At 34.0% G+C, this 21,417-nt stretch overlaps 2 protein-coding genes across 9 annotated transcripts; one reads left to right on the top strand and one right to left on the bottom strand.

Moving 5' to 3' along the window:
* Positions 1-140: 140 nt before the first annotated feature.
* Positions 141-11,499, top strand: ALY3 (DNA binding protein). Of its 3 annotated transcripts, XM_088502055.1 has the most exons (21): positions 141-422; positions 1,617-1,820; positions 1,937-2,071; positions 2,271-2,369; positions 2,598-2,660; positions 3,071-3,148; positions 3,378-3,564; positions 3,779-4,029; positions 4,116-4,494; positions 4,726-4,803; positions 5,340-5,542; positions 5,657-5,707; positions 5,980-6,306; positions 6,395-6,573; positions 6,800-7,082; positions 8,011-8,244; positions 8,876-9,037; positions 9,155-9,298; positions 9,406-9,630; positions 10,154-10,450; positions 10,876-11,499. In XM_088502055.1, exons 3-21 carry the CDS (start codon positions 1,940-1,942, stop codon positions 11,038-11,040), a joined length of 3,537 nt encoding a protein of 1,178 aa, XP_088358181.1. In that variant the 5' UTR covers positions 141-422; positions 1,617-1,820; positions 1,937-1,939; the 3' UTR covers positions 11,041-11,499. The 3 variants fall into 3 exon arrangements, with proteins under 3 accessions (XP_088358181.1, XP_088358179.1, XP_088358180.1); XM_088502053.1 differs by lacking the exon at positions 1,617-1,820 and having other exon boundaries at positions 174-422; XM_088502054.1 differs by lacking the exon at positions 1,617-1,820 and having other exon boundaries at positions 188-422; positions 9,179-9,298.
* Positions 11,500-12,562: 1,063 nt separating this feature from the next.
* Positions 12,563-19,797, bottom strand: LOC107638412 (sucrose nonfermenting 4-like protein). Of its 6 annotated transcripts, none has more exons than XM_016341676.3 (14): positions 19,528-19,797; positions 19,047-19,290; positions 18,763-18,850; positions 17,940-18,119; positions 17,455-17,589; positions 17,289-17,348; positions 16,890-16,979; positions 15,733-15,867; positions 15,057-15,201; positions 14,813-14,986; positions 14,508-14,571; positions 14,292-14,361; positions 13,230-13,344; positions 12,563-13,115 (listed from the first exon to the last, which is right to left on the bottom strand). In XM_016341676.3, the coding sequence occupies exons 2-14, from the start codon at positions 19,169-19,171 to the stop codon at positions 13,024-13,026; spliced, it is 1,473 nt and encodes a 490-aa protein (XP_016197162.1). In that variant the 5' UTR covers positions 19,172-19,290; positions 19,528-19,797; the 3' UTR covers positions 12,563-13,023. The 6 variants fall into 6 exon arrangements, with proteins under 6 accessions (XP_016197162.1, XP_016197184.1, XP_016197179.1 ...); XM_016341698.3 differs by having other exon boundaries at positions 19,702-19,778; XM_016341693.3 differs by having other exon boundaries at positions 19,684-19,748.
* Positions 19,798-21,417: the final 1,620 nt, after the last annotated feature.

Genomic DNA, 21,417 nt, shown 5'->3' on the forward strand with positions numbered 1-21,417 from the left:
ATTATACAATTGTTAAAAGTACACAACATTAACTAATTCATTTAAATAATCGTCAATACGTTGCAAATTTAAATGGAAAAAAAAAACATTGTTAGTTTTTGAAAATTTAAATTCAGTTTCACTTCACAACACTTAACTCAGTTTAAAGCGTGTGTAGGGAAAGAAAGAAAGGAAACTAAAGAAGATATAAATAAAAAAAAAATTGGCACCAATTATTTTAAAGTTTCGCGGTTATGCCCTCGAATTCATTTTGTTCACAACACCAACAACTACAACTACTACTTCCTTCTTCATCTCTTGTTTCTATTATATGCTTTCTCTCTGTCACTCTCGACTTCATCTTCTTCTTAAAGATTCCAATCAGATCCCTCCACAGAATCACTGTTACGCCTTCAATTCGCAATTTCAGTTCTCTACGATCGGTGAGCTTCAATTCCTTTTTCCCCCTTATTCTCTTCTCGCTCATTCTATTGCCGCAAAACGACAATTGTTTTTCCTTCTGCTTAAATTCCCAATTTCAATTGTGCGTTACTTTTTTTCTTTTTTCAATTGTGGTTGCTAATTAGAGACCACGGATCAGAGTGGGTTGATTCGCCAAAAGTAGTTGAATTCTTTGTTTGGTTTTGATTTTTTTTTTTCCATGAGCTAACCTGAAATGCTGGCTGGGTTGGGTCTTATCTTAGGGGCAAGTGAATTAACTGGATCAATTAATTCTCAAGGTTTCTACAATTTCGGTTATGGGTTCTGAGTTTATTCCCCACACATGCACTTGATTTTCCCTTTTGTGTTTTTTCTATCTACTTGTTAGTTTCTTATCTTAGCTGCCAAACTTTAACTGAGCTGAAAATTGTTTCCTTTGCTTTTAGTTGGGGCTATTTCTAACTGTGATTTCTTATTCTTTCGTTTATGTTTAGTACTGAACTGGGATTCTTAGTTTCAAATGGATTTTATGTTTGTTGGTGGGATGATCGAGGAATGAGTAAGAAACTCTGTGTTCTCGTTCTTCAGAGAGGGGAAATGGGTTTGAGTCTGTTAGATTAGATTGCATACTGTGAAAGTTTCTAAATGTGATGCTGTCTTGCTTCCTTGGAAGAATCTTTCTCTTCAGCGCATGTTTGTAGTTTATTTGACTGACAAGGAGCAACTTCTATGGCTGCATCTGGATGCCTGTAACTTGGTTTCTGGGTTATCGATGGGATACAAAATAATGAAACAAGTTCATGAAAATTAACTAAGAAAAAGGAGTGATAACAAAGTTGAGTTTGCAATGCAATCCCTTCTAGGCTATTAGCCTTTGTGGTAAAAAGGTTTCAAACTTGCAATGCAATCAAAAAATTAAGAGCTGTTTATATTTGCTTCTTCTTTTGGAACTTGAAAAATCTCTATAAAAGACCAGCTTGATGCAATTTGGGCTAAGGCCTGTCGTCCATTGTTACTATGTGGGTAGATTTTCCAGTTCCCACAAGGGCAAGGAGCTTGAACTTTCTTATTCATTATTTTTGCTAAATACTTGTATCTCAGGTTTTGTTTTTATCCAACTCCATAGTAAGACTATAATTTCTGTCCAACTTATTTGTCGTTGTACAATCTGCTGCCCTCTAACATAGTGTATATAGGGAGACAAATGTTGTGTTTGTTGTGACGCTGAAGATGGTATTGTCAAATGTGCATCATATATTCAATCACAAATGGACTTCAGGGCTGTAAGCTGATTTTCAGGGTGTATCTTCTAGATTTTGTTCCTCATCCATGTTGTATTTAGGGAGAAACGAGATTCCATTTCAGTATTTGGTCATCTAGAGCAAACTTTAGAGCCTCAAGTATGGAAGCTTTACATTGTGAAGATTTTGCTGAGATCTTTGTCAAGTTACTTTGTTAGACCTAGTTTCTTTTGAAAATGATTTTCTAACTCTGATGCCCTTCTGCTTATTTTCAGATTATGGCCCCTTCCAAAAAATCCAAAAGTGTAAATAAGAGGTTTCCTAATGTTCGTGAAGCTGCTTCGAGTAAAGAGAAAAATGCAGAAAATGCTAGCAAGAATAAGCAGAAGGCAAGTCCTGGCGCTCAGAAGGTGAATGTTTCATAACTTCTTTGGAAATAACTTCTTTTCTTACACATGTATGCAATTAAAAGAAGGGAAAGAATTTTCCCCATTACTTATTGTTCATTTTGTCCCTTTGACCAAAATTCAAAAAGTTTGGTGCAATTGGTTGGGCAATATGAATTTTATTTTCATATTTATAATTGTTTCAAATTTTGATGATATGCAGAAGAGAAAATTGGCTGACATGTTAGGGCCACAATGGAGCAAGGAGGAACTTGAGCATTTCTATGAAGCTTACCGTAAATATGGAAAAGACTGGAAGAAGGTTAGTTATATTTTTTAGTCCTACATAATGGCTAAAAGTTAACTCTCATCATCAGGTTTTTTATCTACTATGAATGACCATGTATCTAGAAAGCACTGTTGCTTAAAACTCCATGGGAAGTTGGAGGATCAAGGCTGTTTTGTGAATGTATCTTTGATGCATGACAATTTCCCTGTGCATTGTTATTAGTGAAAATATCCTTCAGTGACAGTTATACCATGTTTACAGGTTTCTCTTGCAGTACGTAATAGATCCGTGGAAATGGTAGAAGCTTTGTACACAATGAACAGGGTAAATGCTGCATAAGTTTGAACATCGCAATTATTTTATTCATATTACTGAGTTGGATACTCCATTTATTCACTATTCATGAAGAAAAAAATTGTAAAACACGTGTAGAGGTCTTAAAGTGATTTTAGCAATTTTGTATTCTTATACTTTTAAATACCACCTTTGTAAGCCATTAGGAGTGATCTAGTACTCTAGTGGTAACAGGGTTAGGTAGTATACATGAAGCGAGGGATTCAAACCTCATTGCCATGGATGACAAAAAATATACTACTTATGGTGTTGTTTTTGTATCATCTGGTATACACCATGATTGTTGTCATTTGGTTAAGGGTTACATTTCTAGTAGAATGGATATTAGTAAGAGTGGCCTATTGTTTGTAAAACATGTTATTCTTTGGGTTTATTTTTAGGCATACTTATCTCTTCCAGAGGGCACTGCTTCTGTTGTTGGACTGATAGCAATGATGACGGATCATTATAGTGTACTGGTAAGAATAAATTTAAACTTTTGGCACATTTTCTTTAACATTTACACTGGCATTCCTATTTTTGCTACATTACCGTCCAATTGCAAGTTGTTTTCCCGTCCAGCTGTGATATTAAAGATTCCCCTCCTGTTACATTCTTTTGGTTTGAATTAGTATTACAATTTGTAACAGAACCAACTTATGGAAATTTAGTTATAAGAAATGAAAATATGTGTAATTTCATTGTCAGGGAGGAAGTGACAGTGAAAAGGAGAGCAATGAAGATGCAGAAGTATCTAAAAGGTCTCAAAAACGTTTGCGAAGAAAACAAATGAATGACCATAAAACATTAGAGGGACCCTTTTCAGATCATTCTCAATCACAATCTGTTGCATCAGGTGATGGTTGCTTGTTGCTGTTGAAGACTAGGAATTCTGGTGGGTTAATTTGTCAAGCACATGCCAATGTTATTTTCTCTTTATTGTATTTAATTTACATGTGTTTCCTTTTTTAAAAAAACTCATTAATTGTTGCATTAAGGGATTATTGTTACTTATCTTTGGAATTTTTTTTTAGAAAAAAATATATCTAGATTTCTCTTGAATAAAATCCGTAATGATCTTACCATTTTATTTTTTGAGATTGTTTCAGGGCTTACTCCTCATGCTGTCAGAAAACGGACTCCTCGAGTACCTATTTCACATTCCATTGGTAAAGATAATGCAGAGAAGTTATTTTCATCTGCCAGACAGGGGCGCAAACAAATGGTTGATACTAATGATGTTACTCATAAGATTGCATTAGCATTGGCCGAGGCTTCACAAAGAGGTGGCTCCTCAAAAATTTCTGCGTCTCCAAACAAGAGAGCAGCGCCATCGCCTAGTAAGAAAAGTGGGAAGAAGGTAACAAGTTACTCCTATGACGACTTCAGTGGTCTTTTGTTATTTCTCTCAGAAAACTTAGTCTAGGTAGTTATGGTTGTACACAGGTTAAATCAGAAATAGCTGGATCCAAGTTTTGCAGTTCTGATTTGGATGGGGGTAGCTCTGAATTGAGTTTAGGAAGCACAGAAGGAGACAATGGAGATTATTCTAGAAAAACAGTTAATTGGATAAGTAGGGAAAATACTGGAAAAGGAAGGAATCGAGAAAAGAGAGTAAAACACACTGGGAACAATTTAGAACCTGAGGAAAATTTAAACATGCATTTGGATGAGATAAAGGAAGCCTCAAGTGGGACAGATGATGGTAAAAATCTGAATTTTATCAAATCGAATTTTAGCACTGATTTTGCAAATGCAAAGAATCCAAGTCCCTCTTCTTACAAGGGTTCAAAGAAGAGAAGTAAAAAACTACAGGTTGAGAAAGGTAGAAAGTTAACTCTCTTCATCTAATTAATAATTTGTATTGTTTCCTACTTTATAACCAAGGGGGTTTTTGTTTCAAATTTGAAAAAAAAAAGATTTACGACTTAAGTATTTAGCATATCCTTTTCTTTTTTCCTTTTACCATTTCATGGACTTCAACTTTGTAAAATGAAGTACAGAAGTTACTAAGTTACTAATGCATCCATATCCCTTTCCCACTTCTCTTTTGTAGATGAAGCTTCGGCTTTTGATGCTCTGAAAACTTTGGCTGATCTGTCTTTGATGATGCCTGTTACGAATGCTGACAGTGGTAAGACATCTTAAGATTTCTGACATTTTAATCTAATTCCATTTATAATTTTCCTTCTCCCATAAGTCATTCGGAACAAACAATTAACTTGCATTGACATGAAACTGGTTATATACCCCAGTCCTGATCCTCCCTTGTGATGCACAATTCTCGGAGTTTCCAATAACCTTGCCCGATATTAAATGGTCTCTCTAGCCATTTGGTTTGATTTCCAGACACTAGATACCAATTTAAATTTGAAAAGACTTCTTTTCATGGGAGTTCACAAATAAAGATCTCATCTGCCACCAGAAGAGTCTTGCAAACAAAGATTTTCTGTCACCTTACTGATTACAGTAACTAGTTTTCTCTCATCCTGCTTGCTATTTTTCGAACCAACTATCCTATCATTCTAATTCAAGACCACTTCTGGCTTTTCAGCAATCAATCTCTTCCCATGAGAAATTTCTCTCAGAATGTATCATCCATGCTCAACTGTTGGTCTGTTGAAATATATGGCATAAAATCTTTTCATGTTCTATTATTTTTGGCCTCAGAGTCATCAGCACAGGTCAGAGAAGGAAACCATGATGTTGAGGAGTCTAAAGTGAAAATGCATAAGGCAACTAAGATTGAAAGAACTGCTTCAAGTGCATTAGGCAAGATCTTCTCTGATGGAGCTGCTATTCCTGAAGGGGAGGGTGTGTACCAGCTTAATGCAGGAATCAGGAAAAGGAAACAGAAATCTTTTAGCCTAAACGTGTGAACTTAATTTCCGGAATTCAGTTTCAAAATTTATGGTTTCTGACTTTCTCTGTATTTTGTGTATGTTTATATATATGGTATGCACTAAGAAGTAACTTGTTTGATGCAGAATGATGAAACACATACTGATTCTCACCTCAGTGGCTCCCAGAAAACCAAGGTACATAGTTATTAGTTAATATTATACCATTGTCAAGACTTTGCCCAAATGCTTAAGATGTTAGGTGAGTGGTTTTATTACATCTTAAAAGTCTCTCATAGTTCACACACTGTATTCTACACACATGTATTCTTTTCCATTTTGCTTCTGAAGTTTTCATTTCTGTATTTCATTTTGTATAAATCTATGAAATTTCCTTGATCTCCCAAAACTGTCCTCTCTACCATTTTCATGTATCTACTTATCATACCCGAACATTATCTTCATTATAGGATACTGATGAGGTCAAGAAATCAATGGTTAAAGGTAAGCGATCATCTGTTTCTACAACATATCCAAGACAACCAAAGTTAGTTAAATCCCCGGGAAAGATGTCTTCAAGTGGTAATGACAAAAGAGAAGGGGATGATTCAACTTCATCTCCCATAAAGGTTTCATCTGCTAACCAAGTCGGTCAAGTAAACAAAGGAAGGCCTAGAAGAAAAATGGGAAAACCAAAACCAATGGTAGAAGGAGATCCAGTGTTGTCTGGAAATATTTTCAGTAGTCAGCATAATAAATCCTGTGCTTCGGTCCAGAATAGTTCCTCTAGCCCCAAGGTTAATTATATTCCTTTTTATACAATGGTACTAATTGATTCATAATCTTTAATTAGGAAAGATGCCAATTTATTTTGTATTATTGTAGGGAAAGCTTATTAACTGCCTGTCTTCACATCAAGCACGGAGATGGTGCACTTTTGAATGGTTTTATAGTGCCATCGATTACCCATGGTTTTCAAAGAGGGAGTTCGTGGAGTACTTGGACCATGTTGGACTGGGTCATGTTCCTAGATTGACTCGTATTGAGTGGGGAGTCATTAGAAGGTATTTGATATGAAATGCTTACATGTAATTCTTCCAATGCATCATGACAATGTCGTGATTGACAATATATTACAGCATATATATCCAAGTGGCCAAGATTTCAATGTGTGCGCTAGTGCTACATCAACCTTCTCGCATGATGAAGCATAATTGGGATATAAAACCATTCATTTGGGTTAATTTTGTTTCTGGAAATGTACTTAATCATCATGCTACTTTTATGCAGTTCCCTTGGCAAACCGCGGAGATTTTCAGAGCAATTTTTGATAGAAGAAAAACAGAAGCTTAATCAATACCGAGAATCTGTTAGATCACATTATGCTGAAGTTCTTGCTGGTACCAAGGAAGGCCTTCCTACTGATTTGGCTCGGCCATTAATTGTTGGCCAGCGAGTTATTGCTATTCATCCGAAGACAAGAGAGATTCATAATGGAAGTATACTAACTGTTGACCATTGTCGGTGTCTGGTTCAGTTTGACCAGCGTGAACTCGGGGCTGAATTTGTTATGGTATGTTTTCTTCTTTTTGATGGTAGAAGCCTTGTGCATCAGACTGCCTTTATTCTTATTGTTATTATTAAAATCCATGATTATATTATCATGGATGGGCATTTTGTTGCATTGGATAAGGTGTTTAAAAGATGCTTCTGTAAATAGCCAAGAGCCAAAGATGTGAAATTGATTGCTCACAGTAGATCCAGTTATATGGCATGTATGAAAGATGTGATTGGAGATCAAACTTAATTAGACTCTTGATTTGACTGTAGGATCACATGATATTCTAGTCATATCAGATAGCAAACGATCCAATACATATGCAAAATCTTTTTGGCTTAAGACTGTTATAGAGTCTAATTCTATTGTTTTTTTGGGGGGGGCTAATGAAAAATCAAAATGAAGGTTTTTCTGTATTGTTTTTTCCATGCAAGGTAAACTCTTAAATCTATAAACCCCCTTAACATGCTCAATTAGATGTGTTCCTTTCTCCCTAATGCTTTGTCCAAGGAATTGTCGTGTGTACCACTGGAGCAAGTTAGGGATACTATAACCCATGTGTACCACTGGAGCAAGTTAGGAGATACTTAGGTTGATTTATTACAAGCTTCACTGAAAAAAATGAAAGGAGGTCATGGGCAGTGGTAGTATTGAGCTGGAGAAGGCAGAGGATGTTGCTGCCGTAAAGGAGGTACTTTGGGCATATACCTAACCAATGTGAGACTATACGATTTGGCCCTGGCACCATAAATTGAACTGAAGGATTCTAGGCAACTATTACAAATTATAAACATGTTTTGTGGATAATTTTGTGTCAAATATCTTATTCCTCCTCTCATCTTATGTTTGATCATGTTTTCCCTTTATTATCCTCATAGTATGTCGAACTGATAGTTTTCTCTTGTACTAGCATAATGGTGACACTACTATTTTCATACTGCAGGATATAGATTGCATGCCTATGTATCCATTTGAAAATATGCCTACATCTATGGCAAGACACAACATTGCTCATTGTAGAATAAACGAGACCTTTAATGATCTCCGACTTAATGGAAAACTGAAACAAGAAATTATTGCTGATCACACAATATTGTCCCCTAGTGAGAATATAGATACTACTAAAGGTCTTCACATATTGCCCACTAAGCATGGAAGCAGTACTTTATCAAATCAGGTACAAATTTTTATTGAAATGGAATTTCAATTTATAATCTGTTACGATGGTGATGATCTGATTGTTTCAGGTTCTTCAAATCCAAGATGTAAAATACATTGGTTCAGGATTTAAATTTTTGCTAAAATTTTACCAAAAGAATGTTTAACCCCCTCTTTTCTTGTCTCTTTAGAATTTATTTATTCTTCTCACACATGCATATCCAGATTAGAGCTAGTTTATTCATCAATTTGTGAAACTAAAAAATTATAATTAAAAAAATAGAAAATTCCAGAGTGCAAGCACATTGGAACTAAATTATGAGTACTCTAAGCTGACAGAATGGTTTGTGTATTAAAATCTTAGGAAGTCATATACGACTTAGACACAATCAGATACTAAATTATCTCCTTGCTTAATGAGTTCTATTCTTCCCAAAGAATTGTACACAATCAGATACTTCAACACAAAACCCAACTCAGATGCATAATCATCTTAATTTTTTGTTTGATTCAGTCACACCCAAGTCAGAAACAGCATTATCTTAACTTTCCTTTCTTTTTCTTTTCTTTTTTGGTAATGTTTCTTCATTTTTATGCTTTTAAGGGTCCCTGAGTAGTTTTCTTGTCATTTTTATACATTAATTTCTTAGGGAGTTTCACCAAATTCCAAATCACAAGTGAAAGCTATGTGCAATCAGATTTGTAATGCTCAACAGGCACCAAGTTTGCAACCTTTGCCTTTTGAACATGTTCATTCAAAAGAAGCTGACATATCGGCTATTTCAGAGTTGACTCGCGCTCTTGACAAGAAGGTACTGCCTGCAGCAATCTCTGTTTCCCATTTTTGGTGTAGCCAAAACAAGAAGAAACTATATGCCTTTGTAATAGCCCTTTTTTTAAAGTTTTAAGCTGGTAATTTGAATATTCAGGAACTTGTGATGTCTGAACTGAAGGTCATGAACGATGGGGTTTCAGAAAGCCAGAAATATGGAGACAACTCATTGAAAGATTCAGAGCCTTTTAAGAGGAGTTATGCTTCACTGATAAAGCATTTAACTGAAGTAAATGAGCAGGCATGGATTTTATGGATCACTTAGCAGATTTGATCACATGTTTATCTGTCATTATACTTCCTTATTCCAAAAATTTACAATTGCATTAATTGGCTGCACTTCTGCAGGTTTCTTCTGCTTTGTTTCGCCTGAGGCAACGCAACACATATCAAGGGAGCACCACAGAATTATCACTAAAGCCCATAGCTAATTATGATGACCCTGGTGGTCAAGCTAGCTCCTCCAATTGTTCAGCATGTCATAACCAAGAATCTATACCTCTTGGCCATATAGCTGAAATTGTTGAAAGTTCTAGAAGAAAAGCCCGAGCAATGGTTGTTCAAGCTACACAGGTATAGAAAGGCTGCCCTCTTTTCAGCTAATTAATAAATAGAACATGCATACACTACAAAATCAGAGAACACAAACACTAAACCTCAATTTTTTTTAGAATTACTTAATGTTTATATTAAATATATGGAACTTGATGTTATTCTTTTTATATATAGCATAACCTGCATATCCTGCGGTGGACAGTTAGACTGCCATCTATTGATGTCAAATGCCTCCTTCAAGGAATGGTTTCATTTCAAGGACTTGAAAAATATTAACGAAGTTGATCAAACAATTATTTCTTTTAGATAAGAATAATGAATTAGCTATTTTGAGTGGAAAGTACGTATATGAATATTTGCCTGCTGATAGATAGCTGGTTTTATATTCACTTTTATGGTAGGTCTTTCTTAAAGTATTGCTGAGTCATACTCGCAACTTATGTTTTTTACTAGGATGACCAAACCATATATCAGTATTAATTTTCAGCTTTACAATCCAGTGATCAACTTAGACCACAATTTCTCAATAAATTCATTGCAGGCAATGTCAATATTTATGAAGACAGATAGTAAGGTTGAAAAGATCGAGGATGCAATAAATTTTATCAATAATCAGCTTTCAGTGGATGACCCTGCTGCTCCAGCCACAAATTCTCTGCCTGCTGATTCAATTCACGTCACTCTGGCTTCTCAGGATCAATTGACAGGAAACACATTAAATCCCTCAGTAAATTGTCATGCACAAGATGCCGAATTTAACAGTTCATCTGACCAAAATGAAATGAAAATTCCTTCAGAACTCATATCTCATTGTCTAGCTACACTGCTCATGATTCAGGTAAATCATATAACTATTGATTTTGCTATTTACTACAAGGAATTTCATGTCAATCTCCCCTTCCTATTGGTTAGCTGTGTGTATTGCATGCAGTTCAACAAAATCTGAGTTCTGACTCGAGCATAGTTATGCACATCTTATCCAGTGCTGTTTAATTGATTTCCCCCAATATTTTTAATTTATCATGCACTTATAGGGTTCTTAAGTCCCTTTTTGGGGTTTAAAATGTTATGAGAAAATACCATTTTACGGAGTTAATCAGCTTATTCAAAAAGCAACTTCCTTGCCGACAAGTTTTGATTTTATATTTTGTAGTCAAAAGATTAAATATTTCAAGAAGTCATTTTCTGCAAATTGATTGAATAAGTTCTCCTGGTGGATTCTTAGACTACGGCCTGATCTGTCTTTGATAAAACCTATTGCAGAAGTGCACGGAACGACAGTTTCCACCAGCTGATGTTGCTCAGGTACTAGATTCCGCTGTCACGAGTCTGCAGCCATTTTGCTCAAAGAACCTTCCAATATATGGGGAGATACAGAAATGCATGGGTATCATAAGAAACCAGATACTGGCACTCATACCAACTTAGCTTAGTTTGAACACCTTCCTCCAATTGTTTGTGAATCTTCAGTGCTCATCAGAGTTATTAGGCTGGTTCATCTAAATGAGGCCAGAGTTCTCTGGAATCTCACTTGACATATAAATTACCTTCACCTTGGTGGGAACCCATATTTTAACATTTGAAGGGGAAAACACCGATTAGGAACTGTTTAACACGCCACGTGTATCTAAAAGAAAAGGGAAGATTATGCATCACCTTATTCTCTTTTCATATGTACATAATATTAAAAACGAAACCCATTGTGATTAGTGAGGGTAGCAGTGTGTGACGTCAAATTTTCTGTGTATTTTTTTTTTAATTTCACTTTTTTACTTTTTATCATTGAAAAAACTCTCAAGAAGAGAAGCCAAGCCTAGCATGGAGGTAGTGTATGCTATTGGCAACTGTAAACAGGCAAATTAGTATATAAGTTCACAATTATTATTATAATCTTGATGCCTTGCTTTGGAAATCAGTATATAAAATATAAATACGCCTCATTCAGTCCGTTTTGGGAAATCTGAACTCAACTAATATACCATAGGATATATGGATTTGGGGTTTTAATTTAGGATATATTGGTAAAAGTTAGTAAATACTTTATAGTCTGATTAAGAGATTCTGTATTTAAATATTAAAAATAACAAAAAGAAAAATATAAGTAAATAACTCATAACTAGCCAACTCTAAACAACCACAATTAATATATGTTCATTTTGTTTGAAATTCATAAGTTGTTAGGATTCTAAACTATAGAAGTATATAAAATTGACACATTTGTCTAGTATTGTCATGTCACTACGTCACCATCTCAATGGTTTAAACTGTCAGCATTTAAGAAAATAATTAAAATGGTTTTAGAACTTAGATATAAAATTATTAAAATTGAAATAAATAACACACTAAAGACATTAAGACAAACTTGAAACAAAAAGAAAAAATTGACTACAGAAACCATATTTTTTAGGTTTAATTAAAATTGACTACAGAAACCATATTTTTTAGATTTAATTATTCTATTAGTCCTATAATTTTGCGAAATTTTCAATTAGATCTCTATACTTTTTTTCCTTTTAATTGAATCCTTGTACCAATTTTTTTTTTAAATTAGGTCTCTACACTTTTTTTCCTTTTATTTAGGTTCCTATACCAATTTTTTTTTTTAATTAAATCCCTATAAAATTAAGCCAATTACTACTAAAAGGGATTTAATTAAAAAAAATTAGTACAGAAACTCAATTAAAAAGAAAAAAAGTATAAAGACTAATTGAAAATTTTACAAAACTATAAAGACTAACAGAGTAATTAAATCTATTTTTTATTTTAAATTTGTCAGATTGATACAATCAGCTATATACACGCTGGCTTCATAGCTTTTCGCATGTACAAAGTGTAAAACAGAATCCATTAACGTCACCATTTCGTGTTAGATTAGACCCCTTCTAGTTAAATTAAGTGGAAGGGGGGAGAAAAAACAAAGAAAAATTTGATCAAACTTAGGGGAACAATGTAGAACTAAAGATCTGATTATTAGTAAATAGAAGCCTTAAAACACAATAGTATTTCAGATATTCGTCCTCCCACAAATCTTTTTTTTTTCTCCCAAACTTAGTACCTTCACAATATAGAACGATTACAGCATTGGGCTCCCCACTTTGCATGTCTATATGATGATGATGATTCTGGAACAACTAATATATATTTTGAAGATAATATGAATGGGGGAGGAATAAATTTGAGGCAATCAAAGACTAAATTTACAGGCCTCTCTCTCCTGCCTAAAATCTTAAAACAAGGCAATGAGCAAGAGGTCAATCCAATTGTATTTCAACGAAATTGAGAGTGAAATGACCGTGTAAAAGACTCTCCAGTCTCTATTTTAATGGCTGGGCCGCCGATCATGGTTGCCCGGCGGTTATATATGCATAGAAGCATCATAACCATACTTGTTCAGTCACCAATCGAAACTAACTAACCAAGGAAGAACTTGAATATGTCACTCAATGAGACTACGCCTTCAACGCGCTTGCTGCCAGCTTCCACGATGATTAACCGCCTGACACCTAAATCCACGACATATAAAGCAGCATTAAATACTTGGCAAGACGATGCTCACAAGAAGCTACAAGGAGAGGAAATAAAGCCAATCTAGAAACATTAAGGGAAAACAAAGCTACCTGGATTCGCCAAGCGTTCCATCACTTTATGCAGAGAATCAGATCGCAGACACATCTGACACCTTTGACTTCTCAGCTCATAAGGATTGTAAGAGTCCTGGCCCAACTGCAATGCCTGGACAAACAAACATGCAAGAGATGATTAGATCCTAAGAAGTTGGCTCGCATACTCAGGAAATGCGTACAATCTTAAGATCTATGGTAAACTTATCAGTTCAATGAATATATGAATGGGCTCAAACTGGATTTATTCAACTGCTTGAGCATATATAAAAATATGAAATAAGCAAACCGTTCGTCAATAAACTCGGGCAGTGTTTGGTTATTCTGGCCAGATCATTTCTATTTTTATAGAAGACAAGTACTGCTTCATCTATTAATTCTTATTATTGCACTCCTGTCATAGACTATAAGTAGGGGTGGCAACACTACCCGAACCCGCAGGTACCCACCCCGCCCCTACCCGCTTGGGGCGGGTAATTACCCGCCCCCACACCGGGGCGGGTTTTAACGGGGCGGGTTCTTCTGCGGGGCGGGGCGGGGTCGGGTTTAGGTTCAACCCGCCCCTACCCGCCCCGGTATATATAATATATATATAAATATATATATTTTTAATATATAATATATGTAACATATATAAAATAATTAGTAAAATGATTAATAATATTATATCATATATAAATTTTTACTTTAATTTATGTTATGTATGTAAATGGTGGTTATATAATTTTTAAAATTTTATTTTATTTGTTGGATTTAATAATTATAGTGGCGGGTAGGGGCGGGGCGGGTTAGGGTTTAACATTTTAACTACCCGCGGGTAGGGCGGGGCGGGTTTCATGCGGGTTTTATGTCAGGCGGGGCGGGGTCGGGTAGAGCAAAAACCCGCCCCTACCCGCCCCGTTGCCACCCCTAACTATAAGTAAAACTACTTGACCAGGTTACAAAGAAAAAAGATTTGTGTTCACATATTTAATTTTTGCAATTCTTTTTTTCACACAACAAAAGTTGTCAACAGACGTTTATTGGAATAGGATTGAGAAAATTAACAAACTCACTCACCTGCTGTACAGTCATTTCATCAAGGTTAATGTGTGTATAAGCTCTGTCCTTTGCCAAAGCTGTTATATCACTATAAAGTGGGTAGGGAAGGAAAAGTTAGAAACTTGACAAGCCACTCCTAAAGAAAGAACTTTCAACAAGACAAGCAATAGATTGATTCCAAATATCTCCAAACACACATCAAGAAGTATATTAATAAGGAAAAACACAACTAACCTCCGACAGTATATATCCAGTAATGAGTCATTATCGTCAACTATTGGTATTGAACTTACTTGAGCTGCAAAAGCAAGGGGCTTTTGTAAGTATGGGTAAGTATATATTTCTTAGTATTTTGTTCAAATCAGAAACTACCCATCCCTTTCCCCATCATGATTAATCACACCTAGCAACCAACCTTCTACATAAAGTAGGAGACAGTGCCCTCTACCAGCCTAATGCATCAGAAACATGCTAGGATTTTGTCTATGTTGCTTTTCTTTTTGGTTTGATATGTTCAAGGTCAGACAGAGAAATCACACCTTGAACTAATAGGTTTAGTGCTGAAGTAACCGAAGCACTTGGTCTCAACATTGCTAGAGGTCGTCGATTTGACTCCCCAATTTTGGGCAGCCATGTACCCACAGGAATTGCACATATTGGAAGTTGAAGTATAGGCAACGAACTAGAGCAATGCCTAAAATACCTGCAAATACCTGAAAAATCAATTGGGTAAGAACCAATCATGATTAACAACAGTATAAAGTGCGTTATCACAGAACTTACATTTAAGTATGCCAGAAAGTGAAGCAAGATGTAGTAGCTGTGGAAATGAACCGTCTTCAGAAGATGAATGGATAACAGGAACTGTTGAAACCTCATTTTGCAGGATCTTCACAGCAATATCCTTCAAATTATCATATGGCCCCGCCTACAACAATATCAATCATAGATGATTAGATAACAATTGCAGTCACTTCTATGAACAAATGTGCATCTGGCATAGTAACATATAAACATTAATTATTGTACAAAGTTTTATACATAACCCAAAATAATGCTTTTAAACTGCAAGTTCCAACATTAGTTTGAGATGGCTAAAAGCATAGCTAGTGCAAGAGGGGTACATTTATTAACCATAAGATGATAATAGTCAAACTACATGATTAGTTCATGATTAATGAAATTTATACAAGGCATAAATGCGTGGGAAGATAACAAAAGTAACCCCCATCTCTCTAAAAAATAAACATACAATCTATGGTTCCATCTCTCTAAAAAATCTTCCTTTAGTTCAACACAAACTAGTACTACTTTTTTCGATTAATTGCAGAAACGCACATTCTAGCTTTGTAGCATAAACATAGGAAAGATCTATTCTCATTATTCCTCAGAGAGAAACAAAACACATTGAACGTTGTCATCAAACTAAGGCCTTATAAAAGCCACATAAAACACTTACATGGATAAAACGCCTAGGAAATACTGCTCCAGGTCCATTATTTTGTCTATTTAAATAAGATTTTCCTTCTTTCCAAGCAGATATGGTATGCGTTTCAAGCTCCTCTTCTGTTAGATTGGATCCATGACTACCAATCTGAGGAATAGACAAAAAGTATAGAAAACATTTCATAATACTGAACTTGAGTAAAACCTTACAATTAGAAGAATATACTATAAAAGAAATAATACACTAGTGCATGGTTTAGAGTTGGTGGTGTTTTCTTTTTTTTTTTTTTGTGTGTGTGTGTGTGTGGGGGGGGGGGGGGAACTTGGCAAGAATTTCTTACCCTCTCTTCTATAATCTTTTCTAAGTCAATTGTGAAAGACTCAAAGACGACAAATGGCCAGGTCAAATAAAAAGTTGAGATAAGAGAAGTCATTCTCTTATGTTCATGGCTAAATTGGCATTTGTTCCCAGTCAACAACATGCAGAATCAATTGAACATCTGTTCATTTAATGTATTGGCCAACAATATCTAATATTGTTTTGCCTATAAACTTGGTAATTTCTGCTGCCACTCATTCATGAAGCTCAATTGTCAAAGGTTGAGGTACATGATGGTTGCACACAACACTAGTCCAGGCATGTATGCAAACTTCTTGGTATGAATATGAACAAAAAACCAACCTTTAGTGCAACAAAATCACTATAACCATACAATAAATATTTTAGGTATGTTGCTACTAGGTTATGTAAGTTGCAATACATCTTGTTCATGTGGTATAGTATTATATTAGCACTTCTAGCCTTCTATGTTACTTGGAAACGAGCCATAAAGACAAGGACTTTATATTTTTAGAAAACCTGACAATAAGCTAATCTATATCTAGAGAATTGGGTTTGTTAACTACCTCTTGGTATCTAAAAATTAAAATTGAAATAAAATTTGATTTCTATAAATATATTTAATTATTATATACATATATAATCAATTATAACTACCCATTGACTCTCACTAAATTCACATAAATAACTACCTACTAACTATGATAAACCACTAACATTTTTAATTTTCTTAATTTTAGAAAAATAAATAAAATTTATTTTTAAATTTATACTAAAAATAAAAAATGTTGGATTGATTGGCACTATTAGTAATATTAAACTAGACTTACCTCTCTCAAAATTAAAATAAAATCCAGGGCACTAAGAACTCCAACAAACTGCCCCTTGCAGAAGTCCCAAAGAGGAGCCATGGGAATTCCCTGCAAATCACCCAATTCGGAGAAGTTGCATATGCAAGCTTCTAATAAGCAGTTGATAAACACACAGTAACAAAGCTAGAGCATATAACGCAAGAAATTGGATATATATAAACTGTCAAAGCAAATAGCATATGAAAAAATCACTAAAATTCTAGAGAAGGTTAAAAAACTATACACGTCATTTCTGACCTATCTATCAAGGTCAAGGCAAGGAGAGTCAGAAAGCAATTATCAACCATATTTTCAGCAAAATTATTCATTAACAATGAGCCACCTATACAAAATCTAGTCAAAGGAAGACAACGATACCTGCTCATGTAGAATGTGAAATGCCTGTTTCACTGGCAGATCAACATCCAAGGCAACAACCTATGGCAGGTGTCACTAAATTAGTAAACTCTGGAATTCGAGGTTGTAAGGTTGATAACTAATCGTAAAATCCAAAATTAAGATATCAACGATAAAGAATCCAAACCTTGCCTGACTCCGGAAGTAATTCATAAGCTGTGCGCATTGACAAGAATGCTGAAATACGCTGACGGGAGGTTTGTACATCAACATCCGATATTCTTGGCAACACCTCACTCAATGTACCATCTGTCAACCGGACCTGAACAAAGGAATTTCAGATGAAAAACAAGAATAAGATTTCACACAGGCAAAAATCAGTTCTAAAAATGCAACAAACAAAATGTTGTACAATATACTCTATGTGACGGCAGGGATATGATTAATAATAGAATTATGAAGATTCAACTGGATTGAAAGGCAATAAAACTATCATGACATCAGGAGTCATTAGATGAGTTGCACATAATCACCGGTCAGATAGCAATATCAATTTTAACATATTGCGTATGCTTCAAAATTTCGATGATCTATAATATTCTCAAAACACAGCACACAGAGAGCCATGTTAATAGCAATAATAACAGCTGTCACAAAATAACTAATTATTACCACACGCCGAAAACCCTCATTATCCACATCCATGTTAGAACCAGAAGCTATGTCTGGGTTTAAAACAGGTACGAAATTAGGATCAGTAGCCAATAAAACAGTGTTAACAATCCCGATTTCTCCAGATATATAAGGTTGATGCTCGTCATGCCGCCATTCTCCATCAACATAAAACTTGTACTGCATTCAAATAATTCAAAATAATATAATAAGTATCCTCTCACCTATCATTGAAAGATACCAGCAAACGTGTGTACAAGCAGAATTACTTACCAACAACCAGTCATTGAAAAACCAAAATAACATTTCAAAACAAATGCTAAAAGTATAAAACAGATCTTCAATTTTAAAGCTCTGTAGAATTCAAACACCATGTCAATTACACTTCCACATTCACAAGATACACTCCAGAGTTTTTAAGGCATCCATTTATAGTTCATACCAGTTAATCCATTTTATTCATTTATTTTTGGTTAATGTATGAAATGGTAATCAATGGTGTTGAAATCAAATCCTATGAGTGGGAAAATAAATAAATAAATACATAAAAATTCAAGAGAAAGACCAAAACATGAGTGAGAGATCAAAGAGACCAATCCACTTTAACACAGATTATTAACACAGAGCTTCATCCTATCCTCTCTATGCGGAAGGTTTTGCAACCAAAAGATGTCTCTAAATAATATCCAATTAAAATTATGAAATCCACAAAGCAAGACACACACACACACACACACACAAAAGTATATTCTAGTAAGAACACACAACTTTTTACTTACTCAGTCATTCATCTAAGCCCATCAGCCCATCACTGTAAACTAACCTGATGATAACCGGGGGCTAAGCTATGAATAACTTGAAACACAGTTGGACAACCTTCCACTGGCGACATTTGTAGAAGCTCGGACCACCTTAGAGTCAAAATACAGAAATTTTTTTAGAACCAGAGAGAGAGAGAGAGAGAAAAAGAAAAAGAGAACAAGAGTTGAGTAACGTGAATCCCACTACAAATTATAATGAATCAAGTAAAAAGGAGCATTCTCGCCAAATAATAATAATAACAGGGTCGCAAATAATTAAGGTGTGGCAATTTAGAAGAAGACGCACCGTGTGAAAGAACCACTGAGATACACACTTCTTCCACCATATGGCCACACAAAACGCATGGGAATTAACACCGTCCCTGCAACACCACTTGTATCTCTCGCAGAATCCATGCTCGAACTGAACATTCCGCTTCGAAATTGAAACTGCTACTTTGAGATTACCTTCCAACTATGCTTCATCATATCATGCCAGCTTCTTCAAGTCGTACAGCAAAATCCAGAAAATGCAGTCCCAATTCAATGCACTGCGAAATCCCCTCCAAAAAATCCCAAATCAAAATCCTTGAGGGGGAAAAAAAAGGTTAAAATTTTGATACTATATTACGCGAAAAAATCGAAAATGGGAAGTGCCTATTTCTCACTGTAACACAATCAAATAAGCATTTGAGCTGGGCACGGAAATCAACAACAACAATTTGCATGCAACAAACCCCATTGACTGGCAGGCACAAAACCCTAACCCTAAATCGAGAAAAACCTACCGAATCGAGCTCGAACAGGACGAATTCGAAAATTGATAGCAAAAAATGAAGGCAGTGTAATGAAGGAAAGGAAGAGAGAGAATGGAAACCCTATTGAAACGAAAGAGGAAACAAGTTGAGAAAATCGAGGATGGGTGTGGTACGAAAGAATCCAACCATGAAAAAAGACGAAACCTTGAAATAGATGCTGGAAATTTATCAATGAAGGAAATAGGAATGGCAAAAACCAAAAAAAAAAAAGTTTGATCTTTAAATAATTACATTTATAATATATTTATATTTATATATTTACTAATTATTTATTGAAAATAAAGAATATGGTCAATGAAATGAAACTACTAGTGTAAAATAATCAGTGCGGTGCCAGATTCACAGATTGTTAAAGCAGAAAAAGTAATATTGACAAAAGCAATATAGTATCTAATTTTTTTTTATTTATTTAATAAAATTAGAGTATATATTTACCACTTTTAAATAAATTTTAATACAAGTTAAATTTTTATTTGTTAATGATTAGAAATATTTAAGAAACATATTGGAAGATAATAATAATAATAATAATAATAATAATAATAGTTTACTGCTTAATAGATAGTAGTACAATAAAGCGGCGGGGTGTAACTGGTTAAACTGTAAAGTATCACAAGGGAGTTGTGGATGCACGTGCGATTCTGTTTCTTGGGTCAAACTGACATTAAATATATTGAAGCTGTACATTTGGAAATTTAATTATTGTGCAAATTTATTTTTCTTTTCAAAAAAACAATTAACTAACTTGTTGTCTAAAGTTATATATTTTTTAAATTTATCAATTATAAAATATATAAATTATAAAGTTTAAAATTTTAATATCTATTATCTATTACATATATAAAAAAACATAGAAAGAAAGTATTTGGTGCACAAATTTCTTTTTTTGAAATGCTTTAATTATAAAATTTATTTTTATAATTTCAAAATAATTTTAGTTAAAATATAAGATATTTTTAATGTTGACTAACCTCGTATTTATTATTATTATTATTATTATTATTTAGTTTATAAAAATGGATTAATAAATAAATTAGTACTTATTAATGCATTGATACTTATTAAGTTATTATGTTTTTATTAAAATAAAAAATTAAAAAAAACGTTGACTACTACTACTACTACTACTAATAATAATAATAATAATAATAATAATAATAATAATAATAATAATAATAATAATATCTGATCTTAAAACATGTCATAGCTAAACCCAAAAGAAAATTTTATGATAAGCTTTGTATTACATCCATATTAATGTAAGGTAATTTTTTCACCATGAATTTTTTTTTTCTTCCATATTAAATTGAAGGATTAGTATCAAGATGAATAGGATACAAGTAACAAAAAAATCCTTTAAATAAAATTAATTAACATGTGAAATATTATGAATACATGTAATATTAAAATACTTTATATTCAAACATAATTTACTTTTAGATGAAATGAGACTTATATCTCACTTAATGGTAGGTTATGAACAAATTGTCGTCCTGTAATTTGTTTCCTACACATTATGGGTGCTCTTGCTTCCTTTATTTATTTATTTACTTGTTTTCTTTTTGGAAACATCCATTTTCATATATTTTATATAAATAATATTAAAAAATTAACTTTTTCAGCTAACATCAGTCAATTTTTTTTAAAATTATGTCATTTATCTCAAATTTTAGACCATAAATTATAAACTTTTAACTTTAGATTTTAAATTATAAACCTAAACACTAGACTAATGTTGGCTAATTCCTTTTACTTTCTCTTTTTATGCAGATACAGGACATAAATTTTGCAATGGAGGCTTCTAGTAAATGTCAAGAGAGCCTTCCACATGATCATGGAATAGGTGAGTTATAGGGATTG

Source organism: Arachis ipaensis, chromosome B1, assembly GCF_059453495.1.
Source record: "Arachis ipaensis isolate K30076 ecotype BB chromosome B1, ASM5945349v1, whole genome shotgun sequence".
In the NCBI taxonomy this organism is placed as follows: Eukaryota; Viridiplantae; Streptophyta; class Magnoliopsida; order Fabales; family Fabaceae; genus Arachis; species Arachis ipaensis.